This window comes from Lycorma delicatula, chromosome 12 (genome assembly GCF_047948215.1).
Source record: "Lycorma delicatula isolate Av1 chromosome 12, ASM4794821v1, whole genome shotgun sequence".
Lineage (NCBI taxonomy): Eukaryota > Metazoa > Arthropoda > Insecta > Hemiptera > Fulgoridae > Lycorma > Lycorma delicatula.
This window is the reverse complement of record NC_134466.1, coordinates 44,253,487-44,275,874: the sequence shown is the minus strand read 5'-3', so window position 1 is coordinate 44,275,874 and position 22,388 is coordinate 44,253,487. Positions and strand designations below refer to the sequence as shown.

Below are 22,388 nucleotides of genomic sequence, written 5' to 3'. Positions count from 1 at the left end.
CAGGTTTTTATTATCCCCCGCCGAACCCACAGCTAAGTATAATTCGGCTCCTTTGACTCAAACGGGCCTTTCCGCCTACCAGCTGTACGTCTGGTAAGGCTGGTCGGCCCGCCAGTTGGATATTTTATACTGTGCCAGCCTCTAACCCTCATCGAGGAGACTCCGGATCCAGCAATGGTGCAATCTTTATCTCCCTGCCGAAGACCTTGTCTCAGTCTTATCTACATCCTATGCCTCAAATGAGGGGTCCCCAAGAGGATCTCCCACAGGGACTCTAGTCTTAACTCCCCCTTTTTGGATGTTGGGTTCTGAACATCGTCTTTACGACTGGGAAATGTCATAGCAGTACACGTCATGTACTGAGTACCCAACTAATCTTCGGGGTTACCACACCAAGGCGAGTACAGTAGGTCCTCAGCGAGGACTGGTACAGTCCTCACAGCTGAGGCTGTCCAACGCCTCTCGCTAGAAGCCCTTTCTCCGTTCCTCATCATATTCAGCTCGAAGCACCGTCCAAGAAAAGATGCTGAACGCATCCCAACGGGCTGGAGAAGCAATCACGTTAATTAGTAAGGATGCAAGTGTCAAGAGCCGGGAATATCTGCACGAATCCTATGTTCTTCCCATTCAGGGCACTGATACAAGGTGTAGTCGACAGTGTCGTGCTCTGTGTAGAACATACAATTGGGGTTTCCGACAGGACTGTTTTATTCATCTACACTACTGGTTTATTTTGAAGGATAGACTATACGTAAAATTATTTCTTTATAGGTTGGTTACGTTTGATTGAGGAAATACTACAGCCGCCAAGACTTCCAATCACTTTAAAACGATCGCAATTCAGAATTACTATTAAAAATGAATACCCATTGAGACTGTGTAATAGAGTTAGATTTTTTTATAGTATATCTTGCCACTGAGAGACAAAGTTGGTAGAGATTACTTGATTGTTGTGTATACTCTCCACATATCATGTGAGTGGGATTTCTTCAAGGTTAAAGCATTACCAACCCACCCATTAGTGCCAACCTAAAAGCAAATTTCCCACTACAGTGTTGATGAATTCAGCGCTGGATAACTTTTCTCAGGTTCTGTATAAAGATGTCTTATTTATTATAAATCTATTATTAATTTAATGACATATATGGGTGTAATTAGTCATATAAACTCTATTGTGTAACTACATGCATTATATATCTCAGCAATAACGTGCTGTATGACAGATAAATTGTTAATGATACTTTAGAATTTTATGATACTAATGTAATGACACTATAATAATAACTTTTATTACTTTAGAATCCTTATTGCTTAATATTATTTTATTACATTAAAAATTTTATACTGTAATAGTCGTAAAAATTGTTATAAACTTTCACGTAATAAAAAAATGTATTTAACAGTTGTCTATAAAACAATAAACAAAATACATAAACTTATATCCCAGTGTGGATAAAAAAATAAAATATTCATATAAAATAAGAATTTTGTATTTTAATGTATGTTTAATGTTGTATTAGAGAGAGTATAATACTGTTTGAGGGTTTCTCATACAATATGAATAATATTACACAATACATTTCTAAGCATATCAAATCAATTTTTTATTTTAAAATAGTCTTCTCATTGCGATATGTATTATTTACTATTTATTTTAAGACTATAGTATTCCCGCATACGATTGTAATAAAAAAAAATTTTTTTTAATATTAGAAAAAAATTGAACCGACTTCAAAAATAAGTAATGCTCTCAAAATAAAAAATTCACTTTCGGGACGCCGGAAAGCGGAGGGAGATTTTACCGGTGCTAATTAGAGGATAAAAAAGATTTCCACCTTTAAGTTAAGAAAAAATTTTAATTTACTCAATACGACAATGGTTGCATGTGAAAAATTAATTCACATGTTTAGCATACAGCAAGCCCAATCATCTTACAATTCCAGCAATATTTTTGTCATTCCTTGCCGTAAGGGCTGGTCACATCAAAATTGCGGAAACAAAGATCAAATCATCTTAAAAAATACTGGCAGAAGCGGAAGATTAAGCCACTTCGAAGAACATTGGAATTTGATTGACATGTAGTCCAATCTGGGTTCAAAAGAAAAAAGAAATAGTATTTTTGTACGTAAGAAAGTAAAAATAATAAATTTTACTTACCTGAGGATAATCACCATCCTTTGTTTGATAATCAAAAACATAAAAAAACGATCTAGTTTTTGCCGGTTGCTGTTGTTGATGTTGCATCGATGTAGACGATGATGTCGATGATGACGATGTTTTACTTAACATATCACCAGTTTGTACAACGGGGGCGACAAATTGAGCGTCACTTAACGCCGCAACAGTTGCGTCTCTTGTATTTATCGGATGTAAAACAGTTCTCTCCCAATCGGTATATTCATTAACTACTGTAAAAAATATTTCAGATAAATGATAAGTGTATGTATTACGCACGTAAGTTCTAATAATTTTATCACGCCTTTCCCCTTCGAAACCCGCTTGAATATCATTCGCCGAAAATTTCCATAACGCTTCACTCGTAACAACACCGAATAATAAATCATATCTATTTACAAATTCGCTACTTCTTTTCGATAAACTCGGTACAAAATGCGTTAACAAATCTTCTTGAAAATCTATTTTAATAACTACACCATCGACACTAGGCCCGAATGAATTTAAAAATGCCGGTGCTGCAACGTCCGCTTTCATTAACTCACTTAACGGTATATCTCTAAGACAATCCACAATGTCTTCGTGGTCGCGATATAAATCGTCCGGTATCGTGCAATTTAATTGTCTTGCTAATCGAACGGCAAAACTAACCGGATCTTCAACTAATGCCCAACTGCTCATTGCTGATCCTGATAACAATACTGCTCGATGGAAAAGACCTAAAAATAGAAAGAAAAAAAATATTAGTTCTATTATTTTTTTTAACTTAGATTTAACATTTTAAATAACATCATTTATTTTTTCTTCTGTTTCATCTTCAGTAAAATTTGATTTTTTATTGGACTTATTTACATCAATATTTTTAGAATTAAATTCTCTACAAGATTTGTTAATAAATTTTACGCATTTATTAGTCATTTAACAAATTTATTGTAAACAATTTAATATAATTTATTGTACTAAAAAAATCTGATTTAGATACCACATGACTTCCTTGTACGCCTATTAAATTATATACCAAATTTTTTGCTGCATTTCATTTAAATTTATTTCATTTGGAAGTAAGATACGATCCTTCTACAATTCTTTATACTAAAGTGGACTGTTACACAATTGGATTGTGCTGGACACCACATTGCATCACATTTTTTTTTTTGTGGTGATCGTATCAACATTTTATATTTTTTTATATATTAATTTTGTTTGACATCTCGCAAGTAGTTATGTGGTGTAAGTGAGAATGTGTTGGATCGTTAACAATGCACATATCGGTTCGAATCTGACTTCATATATTTTTGTAACTTTTTTTTTATTTAAATGTATTGGTTTATTAGTAATTATTAACCTCTGTAAAAAAAATTGAATTAAAACGAAAAGTACATATAATTTTATTTCATATATTTTATATATTATTATTGCATTTTTATTTATTGTAAAACTTTTTTACAATCAGAGGTTAAACATTTTTAATAAATCAATATATTTAAATTAAAAAAAAAGATAGTATAAAAAAATATACGTATATGAAATTGGATTCAACCGATGTGTATTCCCTTTGTAAGATCCAAATATTTAATTAATTACAAATTTATTCGGCTATAACTCTGAAAACAATGAAAATATGTACTACTTATGATACATCTTTGAAATAATCAATCAGGGCTTATTACTACACTTAAGAAAAAGTTCAAAATCCAAATATTCAGGAATTTTGGGCTTTTTTGGACACTTTTGGTCCAGTCGAAGAAGAGGAGGTAAAGAAGATTTTTGAGGAGGACATCGCAAGAGGTCTGAGTAAAAAAGATAAGGTAGAAAATGTAGAAGAAGAATGGGAGAATGTTAAAAAGGAAATTCTTAAATCAGCAGGAGCAAACTTAGGCGGAATAAAGAGAACTGGTAGAAAACCTTGGGTTTCAGACGATATATTGCAGCTGATGATAAACGTAGAAAATATAAGCATGCTAGTGATGAAGAAAGTAAAAGGAACTATCGGCAATTAAGAAATGCTATAAACAGGAAGTGCAAACTGGCGAAAGAAGAGTGGATTAAAGAAAAGTGTTCAGAAGTGGAAAGAGAAATGAACATTGGTAAAATAGACGGAGCATACAGGAAAGTTAAGGAAAATTTTGGGGTACATAAATTAAAATCTAATAATGTGTTAAACAAAGATGTTACACCTATATATAATACGAAAGGTAAAGTCGATAGATGGGTGGAATATATTGAAGAGTTATACGGAGGAAATGAATTAGAAAATGGTTTTATAGAGGAAGAGGAGAAGTTGAGGAGGATGAAATGGGAGAAACAATACTGAGATCTTAATTTAAGAGAGCATTAAAAGATTTAAATGGCAGAAAGGCTCCTGGACTAGACGGAATACCTGTAGAATTACTGCGCAGTGCAGGTGAGGAAGCGATTGATAGATTAAACAAACTGGTGTGTAATATTTATGAAAAAGGGGAATTTCCGTCAGATTTCAAAAAAAGTGTTATAGTAATGATACCAAAGAAAGCAGGGGCAGATAAATGTGAAGAATACAGAACAATTAGTTTAACTAGTCGTGCATCAAAAATCTTAACTAGAATTCTATACAGAAGAATTGAGAGGAGAGTGGAGGAAGTGTTCGGAGAAGACCAATTTGGTTTCAGGAAAAGTATAGGGACAAGGGAAGCAATTTTAGGCCTCAGATTAATAGTAGAAGGAAGATTAAAGAAAAACAAACCAACATACTTGGCGTTTATAAACCTAGAAAAGGCATTCGATAACGTAGACTGGAATAAAATGTTCAGCATTTAAAAAAATATAGGGTTCAAATACAGAGATAGAAGAACAATTGCTAACATGTACAGGAACCAAACAGCAACAGTAGCAATTGAAGAACATAGGAAAGAAGCCGTAATAAGAAAGGGAGTCCGACAAGGGTGTTCCCTGTCTCCGTTACTTTTTAATCTTTACATGGAACTAGCAGTTAATGATGTTAAAGAACAATTTAGATTCGGAGTAACAGTACAAGGTGAAAAGATAAAGATGCTACGATTTGCTGATGATATAGTAATTCAAGCCGAGAATAAAAAGGATATAGAAGAAACAATGAACGGCATAGATGAAGTCCTACGCAAGAACTATCGCATGAAAATAAACAAGAACAAAACAAAAGTAATGAAATGTAGTAGAAATAACAAAGATGGACCACTGAATGTGAAAATAGGAGGAGAAAAGATTACGGAGGTAGAAGAATTTTGTTATTTGGGAAGTAGAATTACTAAAGATGGACGAAGCAGGAGCGATATAAAATGCCGAATAGCACAAGCTAAACGAGCCTTCAGTAAGAAATATAAGTTGTTTACATCAAAAATTAATTTAAATGTCAGGAAAAGATTTTTGAAAGTGTATGTTTGGAGTGTCACTTTATATGGAAGTGAAACTTGGACAATCGGAGTATCTGAGAAGAAAAGGTTAGAAGCTTTTGAAATGTGGTGCTATAGGAGTATGTTAAACATCGGATGGGTGGATAAAGTGACATATGAGGAGGTATTGCGGCAAATAGATGAAGAAAGAAGCATTTGGAAAAATATAGTTAAAAGAAGAGACAGACTTATAGGCCACATACTAAGGCATCCTGGAATAGTCGCTTTAATTTTGGAAGGACAGGTAGAAGGGAAAAATTGTGTAGGCAGGCCACGTTTGGAATATGTAAAACAAATTGTTAGGGATGTAGGATGTAGAGGGTATACTGAAATGAAACGACTAGCACTAGATAGGGAATCTTGGAGAGCTGCATCAAACCAGTCAAATGACTGAAGACAAAAAAAAATGGTCCAGTCGATTGCAATCAAAATTGTAGATGTACAACTAGATATTATAACAGTCCTAAATCCAAAATTTCAACACCCTACGGTTAATCGTTTTTGAGTTATGGTTTTAGGGATGGTCAAAATGGATATTTTGTTGAAATCTGAAAACCGAGATTTTTCACTATATCAATACTTCCTTTACTTCGTACAAGGAAGTTAAAAAACAATTTTTGAGATCACAAATTTTCAATTTTACTTCGGATATCGTAAAAAAAAACTGCTGATAATACAGTTCTGGAAACTTTTTATTCAATTTTTCAGGGAAAACCGATAGGAAACCATTAATTTCGCAGCTCAGTTAACGTCCTAAAAATTTTTGTAAGAACTCATTTCATCGGGCTAGCTGAATTCCGGAAGAAATTTTCCGCTAACCGTAACTCGCTAACGAACCGTTTCTACAGATATTGTTTTTGTGAACCTTTTTCATTATTTTGTTGAGAGGCATGCACCTGTGAATTACGTAAGTTTATTTATATACGTTTAATAAATTTGTAATTTGCGTATTACGATATAAATTTTTATTGAAGAAAAAAATACAAAATGTTGGAAAGAGGGAACATAAAGCAAGATAAGGCGTTATTTATATGAACTTTTTATTATTTTGATGTATTGATTCTGTCCCTTAAGATTGTCCAATATATATATATATATATATATATAGATTAAATGAACACAATTGAAAGTTTGATAAAACATTAACAAAATGAACATTACGGAACTTCACAATTTTAACCTTTCCCTTTCTCCCTTTTCCCCTTCTCCGTTCCCTCCCATTCCCCCTCCCCTTTCACTTTCTCCCTTTTCTCCTTTTCTGGTCCCTCTCATTCCCCCTCCCCTTTCCCTTTCGCAATTTCTTTTTCCTATTTTCAATTCCTCATTATTCGCTTTAAATTTTGGGTATGAAAGTTCTGTTTCCCCTTCATACCCCTTTCCTTTCCCGTTTCTCTTCCACTTTTCCTTTTTCTCCTTTCCCCTTTCCACGTTTTCCTTTTTTTATTTTTTCTATTTCCTTCTTCTTCCCTTTTTATCTTCTTCTCTTTTATCTTTCCCGATTTTTCCCTTTTTATCCTTTTTTCCCCGCGCGTAAGTCGGTCCAGCAGTTTTTTAGTCTATAGCGGACACACACATTGGAAACATTGAAATGGAATCGTAAAATATTTAGTATAGTGCGTGTTGCTCTTACGTCCCACAGATAACCTTGTTTTTTCTAAAAAAAACATGTTTTTACCCGTCACAGGTGTGACATCTTAAGTATATAAAAACACACGCGAATTCGATTACAGCTTTGAGTCAATATTTTAAAGCAATCTGTGAAGAACATTCGGAGAACATTTTTATTTATATAGATAACTAATAGTTTTAACACAATTACAGATTAAATTTTAAAATTTAGTTAACTATATTCGGTTTAAATTACCTAATTAATTTTAAAAGCGTACATTCTAAAATAAATCTTCAAAATATTTTCACTTAATCATATCTGCTGGTGGTATATGAACAAATTCGACAATTAATCGCATTTTCAAGTCGGCAATATTTAGAGATTTTGTTTGCATTATGTTTTTATTAATACCAATAATCATACTCCACAGGAGGCAGATCAGAAGACCTTGTACCTCATAGTATCCCTCAGTTTTGAAATATGAAGCCGTTTCTATACTTTAATAATATTTTGTATATATATACTATTTAAATATTTTCCTATCCTACTAAAGGGCATTTGTATGTGGATCTGTGTTGTACGTCCCCCTTAGCTTAGCACTAGAATTTATTGATCACTAGCGAAAAATCACGATTCGTTAGCATCAATTTTTAATTTAACTTTCGTTATATCAATTTTCATCATTCAAAAACAAAATATTTTTACATAAAGTAATCAATTTTGGACACCTAATAATCCCATTCTGAGACGCCGCCCACCAGTGCAACCCACACGGAGGGTCTAGACACCCCCTCCGCAGCTAGTGCAATACAAAAAATACATAGTTGTTGGAATCAGGTGTTACGTTTGCCAACTTATGAAATAAATTATATCAAATAAATTTCGATAAAATTAATTTTTAATTAGCTTCAATGACGTCTAAGAAACTAATTATTTGATAGATTTCAATACATGGTTTTACATTTTTATCTAAATTTTGATTGTATTATTTTTTTGAATATTTAATTCGTTATTTTATTTTACTAAAAATTTTGTATCGTTTAATACCTAGTTAAAATCTATCACATTTTGATAATTATGTTTTTGATAAATTTCGAAGCACTTGCATTTGTATTTAGTTTGTGTGGAGTATCTTTATATCAATTCATTCATTATCACATTTTTCGGAAGTTTTGTTTAACATTTATTTTATTACCCATTAAAGATTTTACGCCGAATATAAAACAGTATGTTTTTCGATTCCAGTATTTTCTGAGACCTATTTTACTCAATTTTTTGGTAATATTTTATATAAATCCACTAAATTTACATTTCGGTATCAAGAATTATAAGATGATATAATTTTACCGAAGGCGAAGAAATTAGGGGAAAATCTTTCGTTAGCCGATACTCGCAAACGAACCGTTTCCAAACCTGTTTTATATTCTTCTCTTAATTTCACCAGTAGGACATATCCTGAAAGTTTGTTACATTCTTCATTAATCACCCTTATAAAATACATTATTTAATTAATATCTTTTGTATATTAAATACTGTACATTTTTTTCTAATCTTGAACAATCATTTAATTATTTTATTTCAAACTGCTAAAAATCAGCTGATTTTCGAAGTTAACAATTCAAAAGTTCGAGTCCTTGTAAAGGCAGTCGATTTTATGTAAATTTGAATTCTAGACTTTAAATACCGGTGTTTATTGGTGATTGGGTTTCAATTTTCTACACGTCTCAGGAATGGTTGACCTGAGTCTGTTCCAGACTATATATTTACCGGTATATTTACACTTACATTGCACTATATCTGTCGCTACGTCAGGCCTAGCAAGCCGGTAACAGTAATTGCATTTTCCTAACATACACACACACCCAGACCAGACAGTAGCTGGAAAACTGGTTGAAAACATATATATACATATATATATATATATATATATATATATATATAGCTAATTTTTAATTATAATTTAATATGTCACGTATTTTTCTGTAATATAACATAACTAGCAGATTATAATTAAAATGATTTTCGTTAATGAGTAAATGTACTAAAATATTAAGTTTATACCTGATCAAGTAATATTTTGTAATTTCATAACTTAATTACCGGCAATCAAATGTCTTCTCGATGCTTTTATTATAATTGTGTTACGCAAATTCAGTTAGTCTTTTCTTTCTTTTTCCTGTTTAGCCTCCGGTAACTACCGTTTAGATAATTCTTCAGAGGATGAATGAGGATGATGTGTATGAGTGTAAATGAAGTCTTGTACATTCTCAGTTTGACCATTCCTGAGATGTGTGGTTAATTGAAACCCAACCACCGAAGAAAACCGGTATCCACGATCTAGTATTCAAATCCGTGCAAAAATAACTGGCTTTACTAGGACTTGAACGCTGTAACTCTCGACTTCCAAATCAGCTGATTGAATTCAGTTAGTGTACTGGCGATTAAGTAAATCTTTAATTTATTTTTAATTTTACTTGGCAGCATAGCTCTTTAGCTGCAAGTAGGAGAGTATGGTAATCAGACAAAAAAATGGGGTATGGTTTTATCTTATTTCTCGACGTTTCACGACCCAGGGACCCCAAAAAACAAAAAAAAAGTGGGGGCTAATTTTCTCACGTACGTATTTACGTGTTGTCGTATTGTATTTATGTGTTGTCGTGTTTGAAACTTAAATTTTGACTGGATAAACTGATTTTTTATGAAATTTTGCACCGAGATTTTACATAGGACAAATTTTTGGTAAAGGTTTGGGGTCAGTATCTCCAGTGAGTGTGGTTGGTTCTACAGCTTTCTTTGAGGGCACTTTTTCTCAAAATTTTGAAATATTATTATTTTAAGCTTATCTTTTGAGCATGGATGCTTACCTTTACACTTAAAAAGAAAACTGGGAACATATTTTTCCACCTTTCCCAAAAATGGAAAAAATCTATTCTTTTATTTATTTAATATTTTTTAACCGATTTTTTTTCCTGTTTTTCAAAACTTATTAGTAGTGTATGTAACCCATATCATAATTTGAGAGCAATATTGGTAAGGAAGGAAACCTATCAAAGTTTAAAAATATAAATTTTGTGAAATAACATTTTTTTGTTTATTTAAACTTTCAATAATAATGTTAAAATAGAATTTTATCTTAATTCCATCTCCTCCTGGAAAAAAATACATCTTAGGTAACTTTTGATTAGTTGTACATTTTTAAGCAGATTTTTTTTTGTTTCTTCCGTAGGAAACGTAGACATCAGTAAATTTTCTTGGGATGTGATTTTGTGGGTGGGACAGCAGAAAAACTTTAAAAAATATTTATTTTTTGAATTTTTACAAATTTTTTCATGTATCATATTTTTCAACAATAAAAAATAATTACTAACGCCAGATAAGTATAACAATTTTGTCGTCATCTTATTTTAATCTTTAAGATTATTATTATAGATTTGTTTTCTTTATAATGTCTACTTTGTCAGACGCAAAAATTAACCCCCTTGTTTTCACTTAAATTAAAAAAGAAAATAATAATAAAAATACAAAGTTAATGAGGAATATTCAGAAAAATTTGGATTTTATAATATTTTTGTGAAATAAACCCTCTGCTCGGATGATTATTATTGTGCTAACTGATTTCGTATTAAAAAAAAAATAATAATACTGTTATAGAAATAGTAATAATATTTTAATAAACTAGTAGGTATGATAAAAATAATTTGGATTTTATTGAATAAAATCCTTTTATGTATATATATATATTTATTTATTTTAAAGTACTTTACCGGTTATGTACATACTTCAGTACTGAAATTAAGCATACTAGAGACTAAATGCTTTTCCATCGATTTACTTTTATTTTTCTCTCCCCCTCTATATATATATATATATATATATATATATATATATATATATAGAGAGAGAGAGAGAGAGAGAGAGAGAGAGAGAGAGAGACTGCATTTTCATTTTATGAAAATTTTAAATAATAATTCTTTTTTAATCTCTTGTAGTATATCAATTCATGTACATGTAATATTTATCTATATTACTGTTTTGAAATTATTTAAAAATATATTAAATTTGTTCTTTTACTGAATATTTTTATTTATTTTTAAAACTTATTAAATTACATGGAATCTGAAATAAAAAACTACGTAAAACAATAAAGTAATAAAAAAATATTTTGATTTAATTTTCTATAAATATCGCTTCTAAATTATACTTTAATGATTCAGAACCAAATTAAAGTCCAGTAACGTCGAAATGGTTGGTAAAATCTTTTTACTAGTTATAAAAAGTTTAATTTAAATAAGAATTAAGAATCTAGAAATAGGAATAGTTGTATATATTTTTTTAATGAATTTTTTTACACCCATAATGAAAAGGAGAAAGGCTACAGAAGACATGATTAGATGACTATAGTAAGATTACTGGAACTGACTAGAGTAGGATAGGTTATGCAAGTCTCGGGAGAACTTCGTGACACACTCTTTATATTTTATGAATTCTATTAATAATAATAAATAAAGTTAATAATAGTAATAAAAAATGAGAATAGTATATGGGCTATAAAAATTGATTTTGGATTAAAAAAGAGGACTATAAAATGTATTTCAGTAAAGATTTATGTTTTATTTTTATTAAACTCTATATTTCATTCTCTTTTATTCTATATATATTTTATACCGAAATATCTTATTAGTTATTGTCATATGATGTAATATATTTATACATAGCTTTATAAGTTAATTTTCTTTCTGTACGCAATTATTCATGAAGATAGATTTTGCATCTTATTCATTTACCTTAGGGTTACCTGCGGTTCGAAGCTAAGGTTATATGAATTGTAAACGTGCTTGGAGAGTTAAATTGGCCCGAAAATCTTATAATATTGAATTAAGTGAGCTTTCCGCTGTTGAAGACTGGAATGGAAGATATTTTAAGTATATTACACGGACCCCTAAAATTGAAAAACGTGACTAAGCATTCACGTTACTGACTGAATTGTAAAAAATTTATTTTTTTATTTTGTTTTTTAATAGTAAAACATAAAAAATAAATTTATTTTTACGTTTAATAACGTGTACTTCATCAATACGTGTAACTTTTTTGTAGGACAATAATTTATTAAAGAAATATTACGTCTAAACTTTTTTTTTATTTTTTGTGTTCTGTATTTTTGAAATGGTTTTAAATATATTAAAATCTGAAAAAAGGGAATCTGTCAAAATATTATTTCTGTATAATAAACAAGCACGCGTAGGTGTGAGTATGCGCGCGCGCGTGTTAAGGGGAGTAATCATAATTCAAATTTTAACTAAAAAAAAAATTATATTTTTTTTCATTTTTTGATTCTTTAGCAACTATTTTTTAAGGTAATATAAATTATTTTTTGTAAATCATAACTCAAAATATTAAAAAAAATTGATGTGGATGCCACATTACTTCCTTATACCCCTATTAAATTACATATAGCATTTTTTTTTTTAAATGAAATTTACATCAGTTTTATTTTACTAATAACTTCTGATGTTATTTCATATTTTTTTATTGTTATAATTGGAATTATTATTTATTGTAATTTTTTTTTTACAATTACAGATTAATAATTATTAATAAATCAATATATTTAAATTAAAAGAAAATGAGATGAAGTCGATTTGAACCGATGTACTTTCCTCTTCTAAGATTCAAATATTTTATTAATTAAAATTTTATTTGGCTATAACTATGGAACAAATAAAAATAAGTACCACTTATGATATATTATTGAAAAGCTCTTAATGAGGGATTATTACTGCATTTAAGAAAAATCCAATTTTTTTTGGATTTTGGGTTTGTTTGGACACTTTGGTTCATTCGATTGTAATCAAAAGGGGAGGTGCATAAGTAGATATTACAGCAGTCCTAAATCCAAAATTTCAACATTTTACGGCTAATTTTTTTTTAGTTATGAGAGATATGTACGTACGTATGTACAGATGTCACACTGAAACTAGTAAAAATGGATTCAAGAATGGTCAAAATGGTATTTCCATAGAAATCTGAAAACCGAAATTTTTGGCAGTCACATCGTACAAGGAAGTAATAAATAAATTTTAAAAGTTAGAGCCAAAAAACTAAATATTATACACTTTAGAGGCGGGGAACATATAAAAAAAGTTTTTCACAAATATTCATGTACAGGTTAACTTAATGGATTTAAGTACAGTTTTTTCTAAATCTAACATCCTCTTCAATGAAAATTAAAATAAGGAAAAGAAAATTTCCAAAAAAACTGTTCTGCAGTTAAGGTCCTGGGTGTACAATTTAAAAAAAAAAAATTAAATATTTCTTGATAGCTCTTTATAGAAGTAGAAACATTTAATACTTTTTTTAAGAATATTTAAGCCGAAGAAAAAACCATATATTTAAGTTTTAATAGGAGGGGATGATTTATTAAAAAAAGATTTTGGTTATTTATATACGAATTGTAGGTAACAGATTTGCTTTAATTGTATACTAACTGTGAAGAAAATCGAATCTGTTTTTGTCGGTATATCCTTCTACCAACTAAACAAAATTAAAAAAATATATATATAACATGAACAACAACCTGTATTTAAAAACGTTTGAGTAAAATTTGAAGAAAATCTTTTCGGTCAATCCTGTTGGTCTAGATGAACTAGTTGGACCTTAAAACGTAAAGATTTGCAAAAAAAACGTATCCCATATTTGACACGATTTTTCCCTTTAATATAGCTGACCTAACTATATTACTCGTGATAATAAAAATAATATAATTTGTAAGCATTGAAAGTTTCTTTTATGATATTCGTCTGTTATGATATTTAAGGTAAGTGGAAATAATGGACTTTCTGTGATATCAGAAACACTTATTTGGATTTATTCTTACGTTACTCGTAGGAAGTTTATATTCAGAAGATGTGTGCAAAATATACTAGACATTCTCTATGAATAGATATTGAAGTCTTATTTTTTGTTTCATTGTTATTTGTTAAATAATTAACTTTTTTATTTATTGGTAGCATACCCGGCAATGCTTCGCTATTGCTAGATTTGAATATGCATATATATATATATATAGGCTAAATGAACACAACTGAAGGTTTGATAAAACATTAACAAAATGAACATTATGGAACTTCACAAAATTTAACCTTGCCGTTTTACCCTTTCCCTTTCACCTTTTACTTTTCCCCATTTTCATTTTTACCATATTTTCTTTCCGCCATTTTACCCTTTCCTATTTACCCTTATCCTCCCCCTTTCATACCCCCCTTTCATACCCCTATTTCTCTTTCCCTTTTTCCCTTCATCTTTCCCCTTTTGATTTTGTTCCTTTCCCCGTTTTCACCTTTATTCCATTTTCTTATTCTTTCTTTTTCCCTTTTCCGATTTCTTCCTTTCTCCCTTTTTTCCGCGCCTAAATCGGTCCAGTAGTTTTTTAGTCTATAGTGGACACACATATCGGAAATATTTAAATGGAATCGTAAAATATTATTATAGCGTTTGTTGTTTTACGTCCAATAGATAGCGTTGTTTTTTGTAAATAAAGGATATTTTTACCTGTTACAAGTGTAACATATTAGCTATATTATACGTATAACATATGAGGGCTATTCAGAAAGTAAGGAACGTTTCCACCTGACGCCGCCAGGTGCACGCCAATCGCGTATATATTGGTGTCCTCGTGCTCGGCACCTCAGTCAACGTCCAGCCGTAACAACGGGAACATCTCCGCACTGCCCGTTTTTTTTTTTTATGTACAAATTTGAAATGTGTGCTGCAATCGAAAATCCCGTCAGTTTTGAGGTGCGGTCTGTGATTCGTTTTTTGTTGGCAAAAACCTTAAAACCAATAGAAATTCATCGGGAACTGTGTGAAGTGTACGGGAACAACGTAATGAGTGAAAGTTCTGTCAGCAAGCGGTGCATTCAGTTTAAAAACGGCCGAACAAACGTTCACGATAAAGAGAAGAGTGGACGTCCGAGCATTGTGACTTACGATCTGGTCTCCAAAGTTGACAAAAAGTATTGTGAAAACCGCCGTTTCACAATAACTGAGCTTTCTCTATGTTTCCCACAAGTTTCACGGACTTTATTGTTTGAAATTGTTTCACAGAAGCTAGGCTACCACAAATTTTGTGCAAGATGGGTGCGTCACTGAGTGGTTGAGATCACAGGCGGAAGAATTCTATGACACAGGAATTTCAAAGCTTGTCCACCGCTATGATAATTGCCTGAGTTTGTACGGTGATTATGTTAAAAAGTAGTATTTTAGTCCCTCTTTCACACGTATATAATAAAAGGTTTTTCTTGTACTTGGTTTTTAAAAATTCCAAAACGTTCCTTACTTTCTGAATAGCCCTCGTATATATAAACGTATTTAGTAGGTATATAAAAACGCGCGCGTATTCGAATACAACGTTGTGTCAAAATTTCAAAGCAATCGGTGAATAACTTTGGAAGATTTAAGATTTTGAACAAACGAACATTTTGATTTTTATTTATGTAGATCATTTTGAATATTTTTAAATTTTAATCTTCATTTATAATGGATTGTTTTGATGCAAATAATTAATAATTAATGTAGTAAAATTTAACTACACTGTAATGAAAGTAGTAGAAAGAACTGTAATTATTAACGATTTAAATATTCAACGTTTTGCAGTTAATTTAATTATATTGTATTCATTTCGTTAAATAAATTAATAACAGTACAAAGCATTCCATTTGCGGTAAATTGATGAATTGCTGACCGATGGTCATTGTGTAATGTTTTAAATTGTTTTGTGTACTGAATAAACTTGTTCACATTTTATCCTGGAATTTTAAATAGTTTAAGTATTTCAAACTGCTATTTAATTTAGTTTTGTTTAACAAGTACTGTTTATAATAATTTTAATAGCAAGAGTTTTAGTCATTATTTTAAATATAAAAAGTTTCTTGTTCTAAACGAAGTTATGCAAAATATTTTAATTTATTTAGAGAAGAACATTTTTTACATTTTTATTTTTCGTCTACATTTATAAGTAACAAATAACACTTCAAAACATATAGTTGTAGAGGTATCTTGCAGTTTTTCTTTCTCTCTGTTTCGTCTTTCTTTGTCCAGATATCACTATAATTTTTACCCATAATATTCAAAGCAGTATGAAAGTAAATCTGGTAAAACAAAAAAAAGTATCTTGTTTAAATAGAGGATTACAAAGATTATAATTTATATGAATAAAAATGTAAATGTTAGTTTGTTTAAAATCTTAAATCTCCGAAAGTTCTTCACCGATTGCTTTGAAATTTTGACACAACGTTGCATTAGAATACGCGCGCGTTTTTATTTTCCTATTATTTATATACTTGTAAAATCAAGATTTTTTTGAAAAACATCTCTATCTGTTGGGCGTAACAGTAACACACGCTATACTAAATAGTTTACGATTCCATTTCAATTTTTCCGATATGTGTGTGTACTCTATAGACTAAAAAAAACAACTGGAGCGATTTACGTGAGGGGAAAAAGGGAGAAAGGGAAAAATCGAAAAAGGTAAACGGGAAAATAGAATAAGAAAAAAGAGGGAAACGGGAAAAAATATATGCAAAAGTGAATAGGAAAAGAGGAAGGGTTAAAAGAAAACAAGGGAATGAGAAATGGTGATGGAAAGGGAAGGTGGAATAAATGGGGGGAAAGGGAGAAAGGGAAAGGTTAATTATGTGTAATTACGTAATGTTCATTTTGTTAATGTTTTATCAAACTTTCAATTATGTTCACATCATGTGTACATCTGTGTACATCATATATATAAAAATCTCGTGTCACGATGTATGTTTGGGGTAAACTCCGAAACTACTGAATCGATTTTGATCAAATTTGGTAACTATTTGTAATTTGGTCCAACTTAAAAGATAGGATAGTTTCTATCTCAATTATTGGCCTCAATATTTATAATTGCAAATTAAATGTTTTTATACGACAATAGTGTGTATTTATTGGTTAGTTCTATGAATTCCTAATAGATGGCGGTGTAAGTTAATTCATCGATACAATTCTCTAACATCGTTTGATATCTAGGTTGCGTAGACATCCGGTAGATGGCGTTGTTTCGATTTCTAGATAATACATTCTATTCCACGGTTATATTTGTTTATGTTCACGACATAACCGTACTATTTTAATTTTTCGTGAATGATTTTTATAATTATACTGTGTATTGTGTTATAATTGTGCAGTCTATCGTTTAGACATTATTATAATTTTTAACAGAAAAATAATAATAACATAAAACTTTATAGATAACCTTTTTGTCTGTTAATTAATTCATTCATTAATTTTGATCTAATTTATTTATTTAAATAATAAATTATCAATTTTTTTTCAATTTCAATATAATGCCGCGGAAAAAATGTAACCTTAACAATGCGTGCAGCAAAGATGCACGACGCATGTGGTGCAGCAAGAAACACAGCTCAACGAATCAGAACAGCAGAATCTCGAAAACAGCGTGATGAACGTCAGCGACAAAATATCTAAAAACCGTGTTCGGGTTTTACTGGGTTTCAATTTTTTAAGAAGTGCGACGATGAGTCTACCAACACGGCCCCTGCCATTATTACTGTATATGTGACACGATTGGCTGCACCAACCTCTGGGTTACTTCAATAAAAAACATAAAATAAAAAAACAGTTGACTGCGACGGGAAAGGAATTTAAACATATGTAGTGAGCGAAGCCGCGACTGGGATGCTAGTATATGTATATATATACAAATCTAGCAATAGGGAAGCATTTCCAGGTCTGGTAGTGATAAATAAGAAATAATTTTCTTTTTTCATGTTTGCCAAAAAAATGTAATGTAAAGGGTTTTATGTTTGTATGTTTGTTCTACCATAGCAGCTCAAGGCCGAGTGGTAACGTCTCGAACTTTAATCCGGTGGTTCCGAGTTGGAATCCCGGTTAGGCATGGCATTTTCATACGCTATAAATCATTAATTTTTTGGTCATTATGTAGGAATATTATTTTCTGTGTATTTGGTTATTTCGTCGTTTTTTGGTTGCATAGTCTTAAGTCTATCTGGGCTATAAGAAAGTAGGGTGTTTTAATTTATTTACTGTAAGTCATCCTTCTTGGTGGCTTTTCATTTTGTTTTGGTGTTTTTTTTTGTTTTTTTTTAATAAAATACAGATATTTTAGTTGTTAAATATAATTCAAATAAATTTGTTACTTAATCACTTGTGATTTTGTTTACATTGGCAACGGCCATACGGGCTCTTTGTCATTGGTCGTTGTGTTTGACAGCGGCCATCTTGCATTGATCTGATTGGTTTTCCTTTGTTTACATTTACATCTGATTTATATTAGCCTCTTATTTATTAAAAAAACTGTACAAATTAAAAATAGATAGATATATTTATTAAAAATAGATGAAAACAATCTTTGATGCGGGTTATATATCGTGCTAAAATTTTTTTATCGTGTTTTTTTAAAAATAAAATACAGATGTTTTAGCTGTTAAATATAATTCAAAGAAATTTGGTCGTTGTGTTTGACAGCGGCCATTTTGCATTGATCTGATTGGTTTTCCTTTGTTTACATTTCCAAATTAAAAATGTACAAATTAAAAATAGATAGAAGTTGGGGTAAATAATCTTTGATGAGGGTTATATATCGTGCTAAAATTTGAGCTCAATCAGTGCAGAACATTTTGAGTTTTTGAAGCCGTACACAAACGAACTTAACATTTTGATATATATAGATATACTGCATAACGTTGGTTTTCTTTGTTTTAGTTTTGTTTTTCTAATTTTAAAACTGCCTCCCGAAACCGGACCCATTAAGCAATAACCCGGTTCTGGGAGGTGCCTTCCCCTCTAGTCGCCAGATTGGGGAAACGCCAGGTCGGCTATGCCGTTCCTGGTCTCCATCATCCAGCAACCGGGACTCGATCCTTTGCGCTTTACCTCTAACGAGGACACCCCTGAAGGAGCGGCCCCGCCGAGACACCGTCTTTTAGCTCAAGGGCTCGAGAATCCCCGCACCTCATCACCATCACCCACCCGTGCAAGCACGGGCGAACGGTAGCTCCATACGGAACTGTCTCTCACCCACTCGCTTCCGGATATTTGATTTGAAGTATTCCCGAAACAAATTCCGTCATAATGTCGAAGTCCACCGGACTGCGTAGCATCGTTCCAATGATGGTCCCTACCCCGAGATATCCAGTTATGGGAGCACAGTCGTGGCGTTCACCGTCTCATCGCGGGCACTGGAATATCACGTGCTCTGATGTGTCTACGCCTTGATAGTACGGGCAGAAGAACACACCGGGTTGGTCTAGTGGTTAACACGTCTTCCCAAATCAGCTGATTTGGAAGTCGAGAGTTACAGCGTTCAAGTCCTAGTAAAGCCAGTTATTTTTACACGGATTTGAATACTAGATCGTGGATACCGGTGTTCTTTGATGGTTGGGTTTCAATTAGCCACATATCTCAGGAATGGTCGAACTGAGAATGTACAAGACTACACTTCATTTACACTAATACATATCATCCTCATTCATCCTCTGAAGAATTACCTAAACGGTAGTTACCGGAGGCTAAACAGGAAAAAAAAGTACGGGCAGAAGGGGTATTCAGCTCTTCTTCGTCCACACAGGTATGAACGAAAGACTCCATGGCCGGTCAGGAATTGTGACAACCAGAATCCCAGTTCGCCAAACTTCTTCCTGGCCCACAGCTCAAAGGGCGTGATCAAACGATGCGTCCACCTTCCTTTCATTTAACGAGATTTATTCCTTTATTTCCACACCTTTTTTTTTTTTTTTAGTCAATTTTTTATATTGTGGCAGTCGTGGTTTTTAATATTTGCTTTATAATTGTTTTTATTATTCTATTCTCTGATTCAAAACGTGAGAAGTGCCCTCACATTTAAATTATATATTTTATAACTGAATTTTAGTTCTAAGATTTTTATATTTTTCAATTTATTTTTCCTTTTTCATTTATTAAAATTCTTTTTTAACCTTTTCACTTCACTTGTTCCGGTAATTACTAATAGTACTTTGTCCGTATCTCTCTATGACCATTGTAGAATTATAGTAACTAAAAAATTTATTCAATAAATATTAAACTACTTAAATAGAAAACGTTTGAATTCAAGTTAATCATAGAATATGGCTCTTATTTCAAAACTATGTATTTGGTAAGAGCACCGCAAGCATTTAAGAGATCCCCAGAGGATTGCAACTCGAGATCTATATGGAAATCGTAGAGTTGTGACATAATTTTAAAGGCTATTGAAAAACAAAAATGTTTACGTAAAAATCTTTGAATAAGACCCTAAGATAGTTTTTTCATTATTTTTTTTATAAAAATGGTCTACTCTAATAATTTCTCAAATATGAAAAATCAAAAAAATAAAATTTAGCAAATGCTTCTGCTACGAAGCGATCTATTTTATGAGATTACTGTTTGAGGAGTATTATAGGGACCGCTAGTGATATTAGCTGTGAAAAAATATTACATCCCCAGTATTTTGGTTAGGGTTGTAGTAAAAAATATTTAAACGTTATAATTTTTGATTTTCAATGTCTTTTAAAATGATTTGTCATAACTCTATTCCTTCCATTTAATATAGTTTAATTATCCTCCCCCTCGTCACTAATTGGGGGCTTGGAAGAGCAGGTTTCATAATAAATATTAATCGTTTTTAGATAAAATCAATTGCCGTATTTTATTTTTTTATGTTTAATGGTTGAGGAGTTGTTTAAGTGGTTCCATCTTTCTGAGGTTCCGCGCTGTATAATTTGTTAAAATTAATTTCAATTTTCTATTTTTTTCAATAACAGTGAGTAGTTTTATACGTAATCAATTTTATATCTGCCATGTATTGTTTTAATAAAATAAATTGAATTATATTGCTATTGTAGGCTACTTCTAAATAAAAAACTTATTTTGGTAATAAATCTAAATGTACTCGTATTTTTAATTAAATTATGAATTTTGAACAATTCAGTTTAAATTTATTATTTTTTTAACCTAGTCATTATATTTAAATTTAACTTGTTCATTATTTATATTTCACCAGTTTTATATTGTTTGAAATTTTTAAATGCCAGTGGTTTAAATCTAAATTTAGCAAAAATTTGTTTAATAAAATTGTTATGTTTTATTTACTCCAATGTTTTGATTTTTTAAGAATAATAATTATATTCTAAACACAGTATAGATTTGTTGATAAGTCACTTGATCAATTTATTCTTAATTATACTTTAAATACTGCATAATCTTTAACATAAAGCGTCATTGGATAAAGGGAATCAAACTGGATCCAAATTCTTTTACTGAATATTTTGATTTTTTTCGTAATTATACTCCAAATATTGCACACTTAATTATCTAATATTTAAAAACCCTGTGATGTAACTTGAATTAAAGATTGGTCAAAGGTGAAGCCGAGAAAGTTATAACCCTTTGTCGGTTTTTGCAATAAATAATTTTAGTACCACAAAATGAAAAAAAAAAAAAAAAAACAAATTAAGACACAATGATTGAATGAAAGAAAGAGAGAGAAGCTGAAATGATGTAGGAATATAGTAAAAAGAGAAACAACATACATAAAAGTCAGGATACCCACGATGCGAATACCCCATTTGATATTTCCATCGGTGTGCTATTAGGAAATGAACTCATTAAAACAAAACACATCTATATCGAATCTTTAAAAATACGGAACGACATGAAGGAACTGAAATTAAAAACGCAACTACCTACCCGATAGGTTTTTTGTGTTACGTTCGGGTTCATCGTTAGGTATTGTTACAGAGGATGTGATGATGATTTGTAGTGTGTGTGGAAAATGCCATGCCTGACCGGGAATCGAACCCGGGACCTCCGGATGAAAGGACGTGACACTAATACTCGCGCCACGGAGGCCGGCCTACCTGATAGATTAAAAGTTGAGTTCAACACGCAACCATAACATAACACAAAGCAAGAAATAAGAATAAAACTGAACGAACAAAACATAACGAACATTAAACCTTATAACACAAAAAACAAAGCCAAAACACAGGAAAAACCAAACGGAACCCTAAATTACCTCGGCAATCTGTACTGTTGCCAGGTGCCCGTTGAAGTTTTCAAAGATTACTCATTCGGCCCGGGTTTTTCAATTCTCACCCGATAACGTCGAGCCGACAAATAGTCTCCGTGCCAGAAGT

The 22,388-nt window shown here is 31.2% G+C and overlaps 1 protein-coding gene across 1 annotated transcript in view; it reads right to left on the bottom strand.

The window, feature by feature from the left end:
* The window catches only part of LOC142332751 (neuroligin-4, Y-linked-like), a 702,340-nt gene that overhangs the window by 151,144 nt on the left and 528,808 nt on the right, over positions 1–22,388 (bottom strand). Inside the window, exon 5 of the mRNA XM_075379365.1 lies at positions 2,158–2,894. Within this exon, the coding sequence (XP_075235480.1) occupies positions 2,158–2,894 (737 nt within the window). The remainder of the gene's footprint in view (positions 1–2,157; positions 2,895–22,388) is intronic.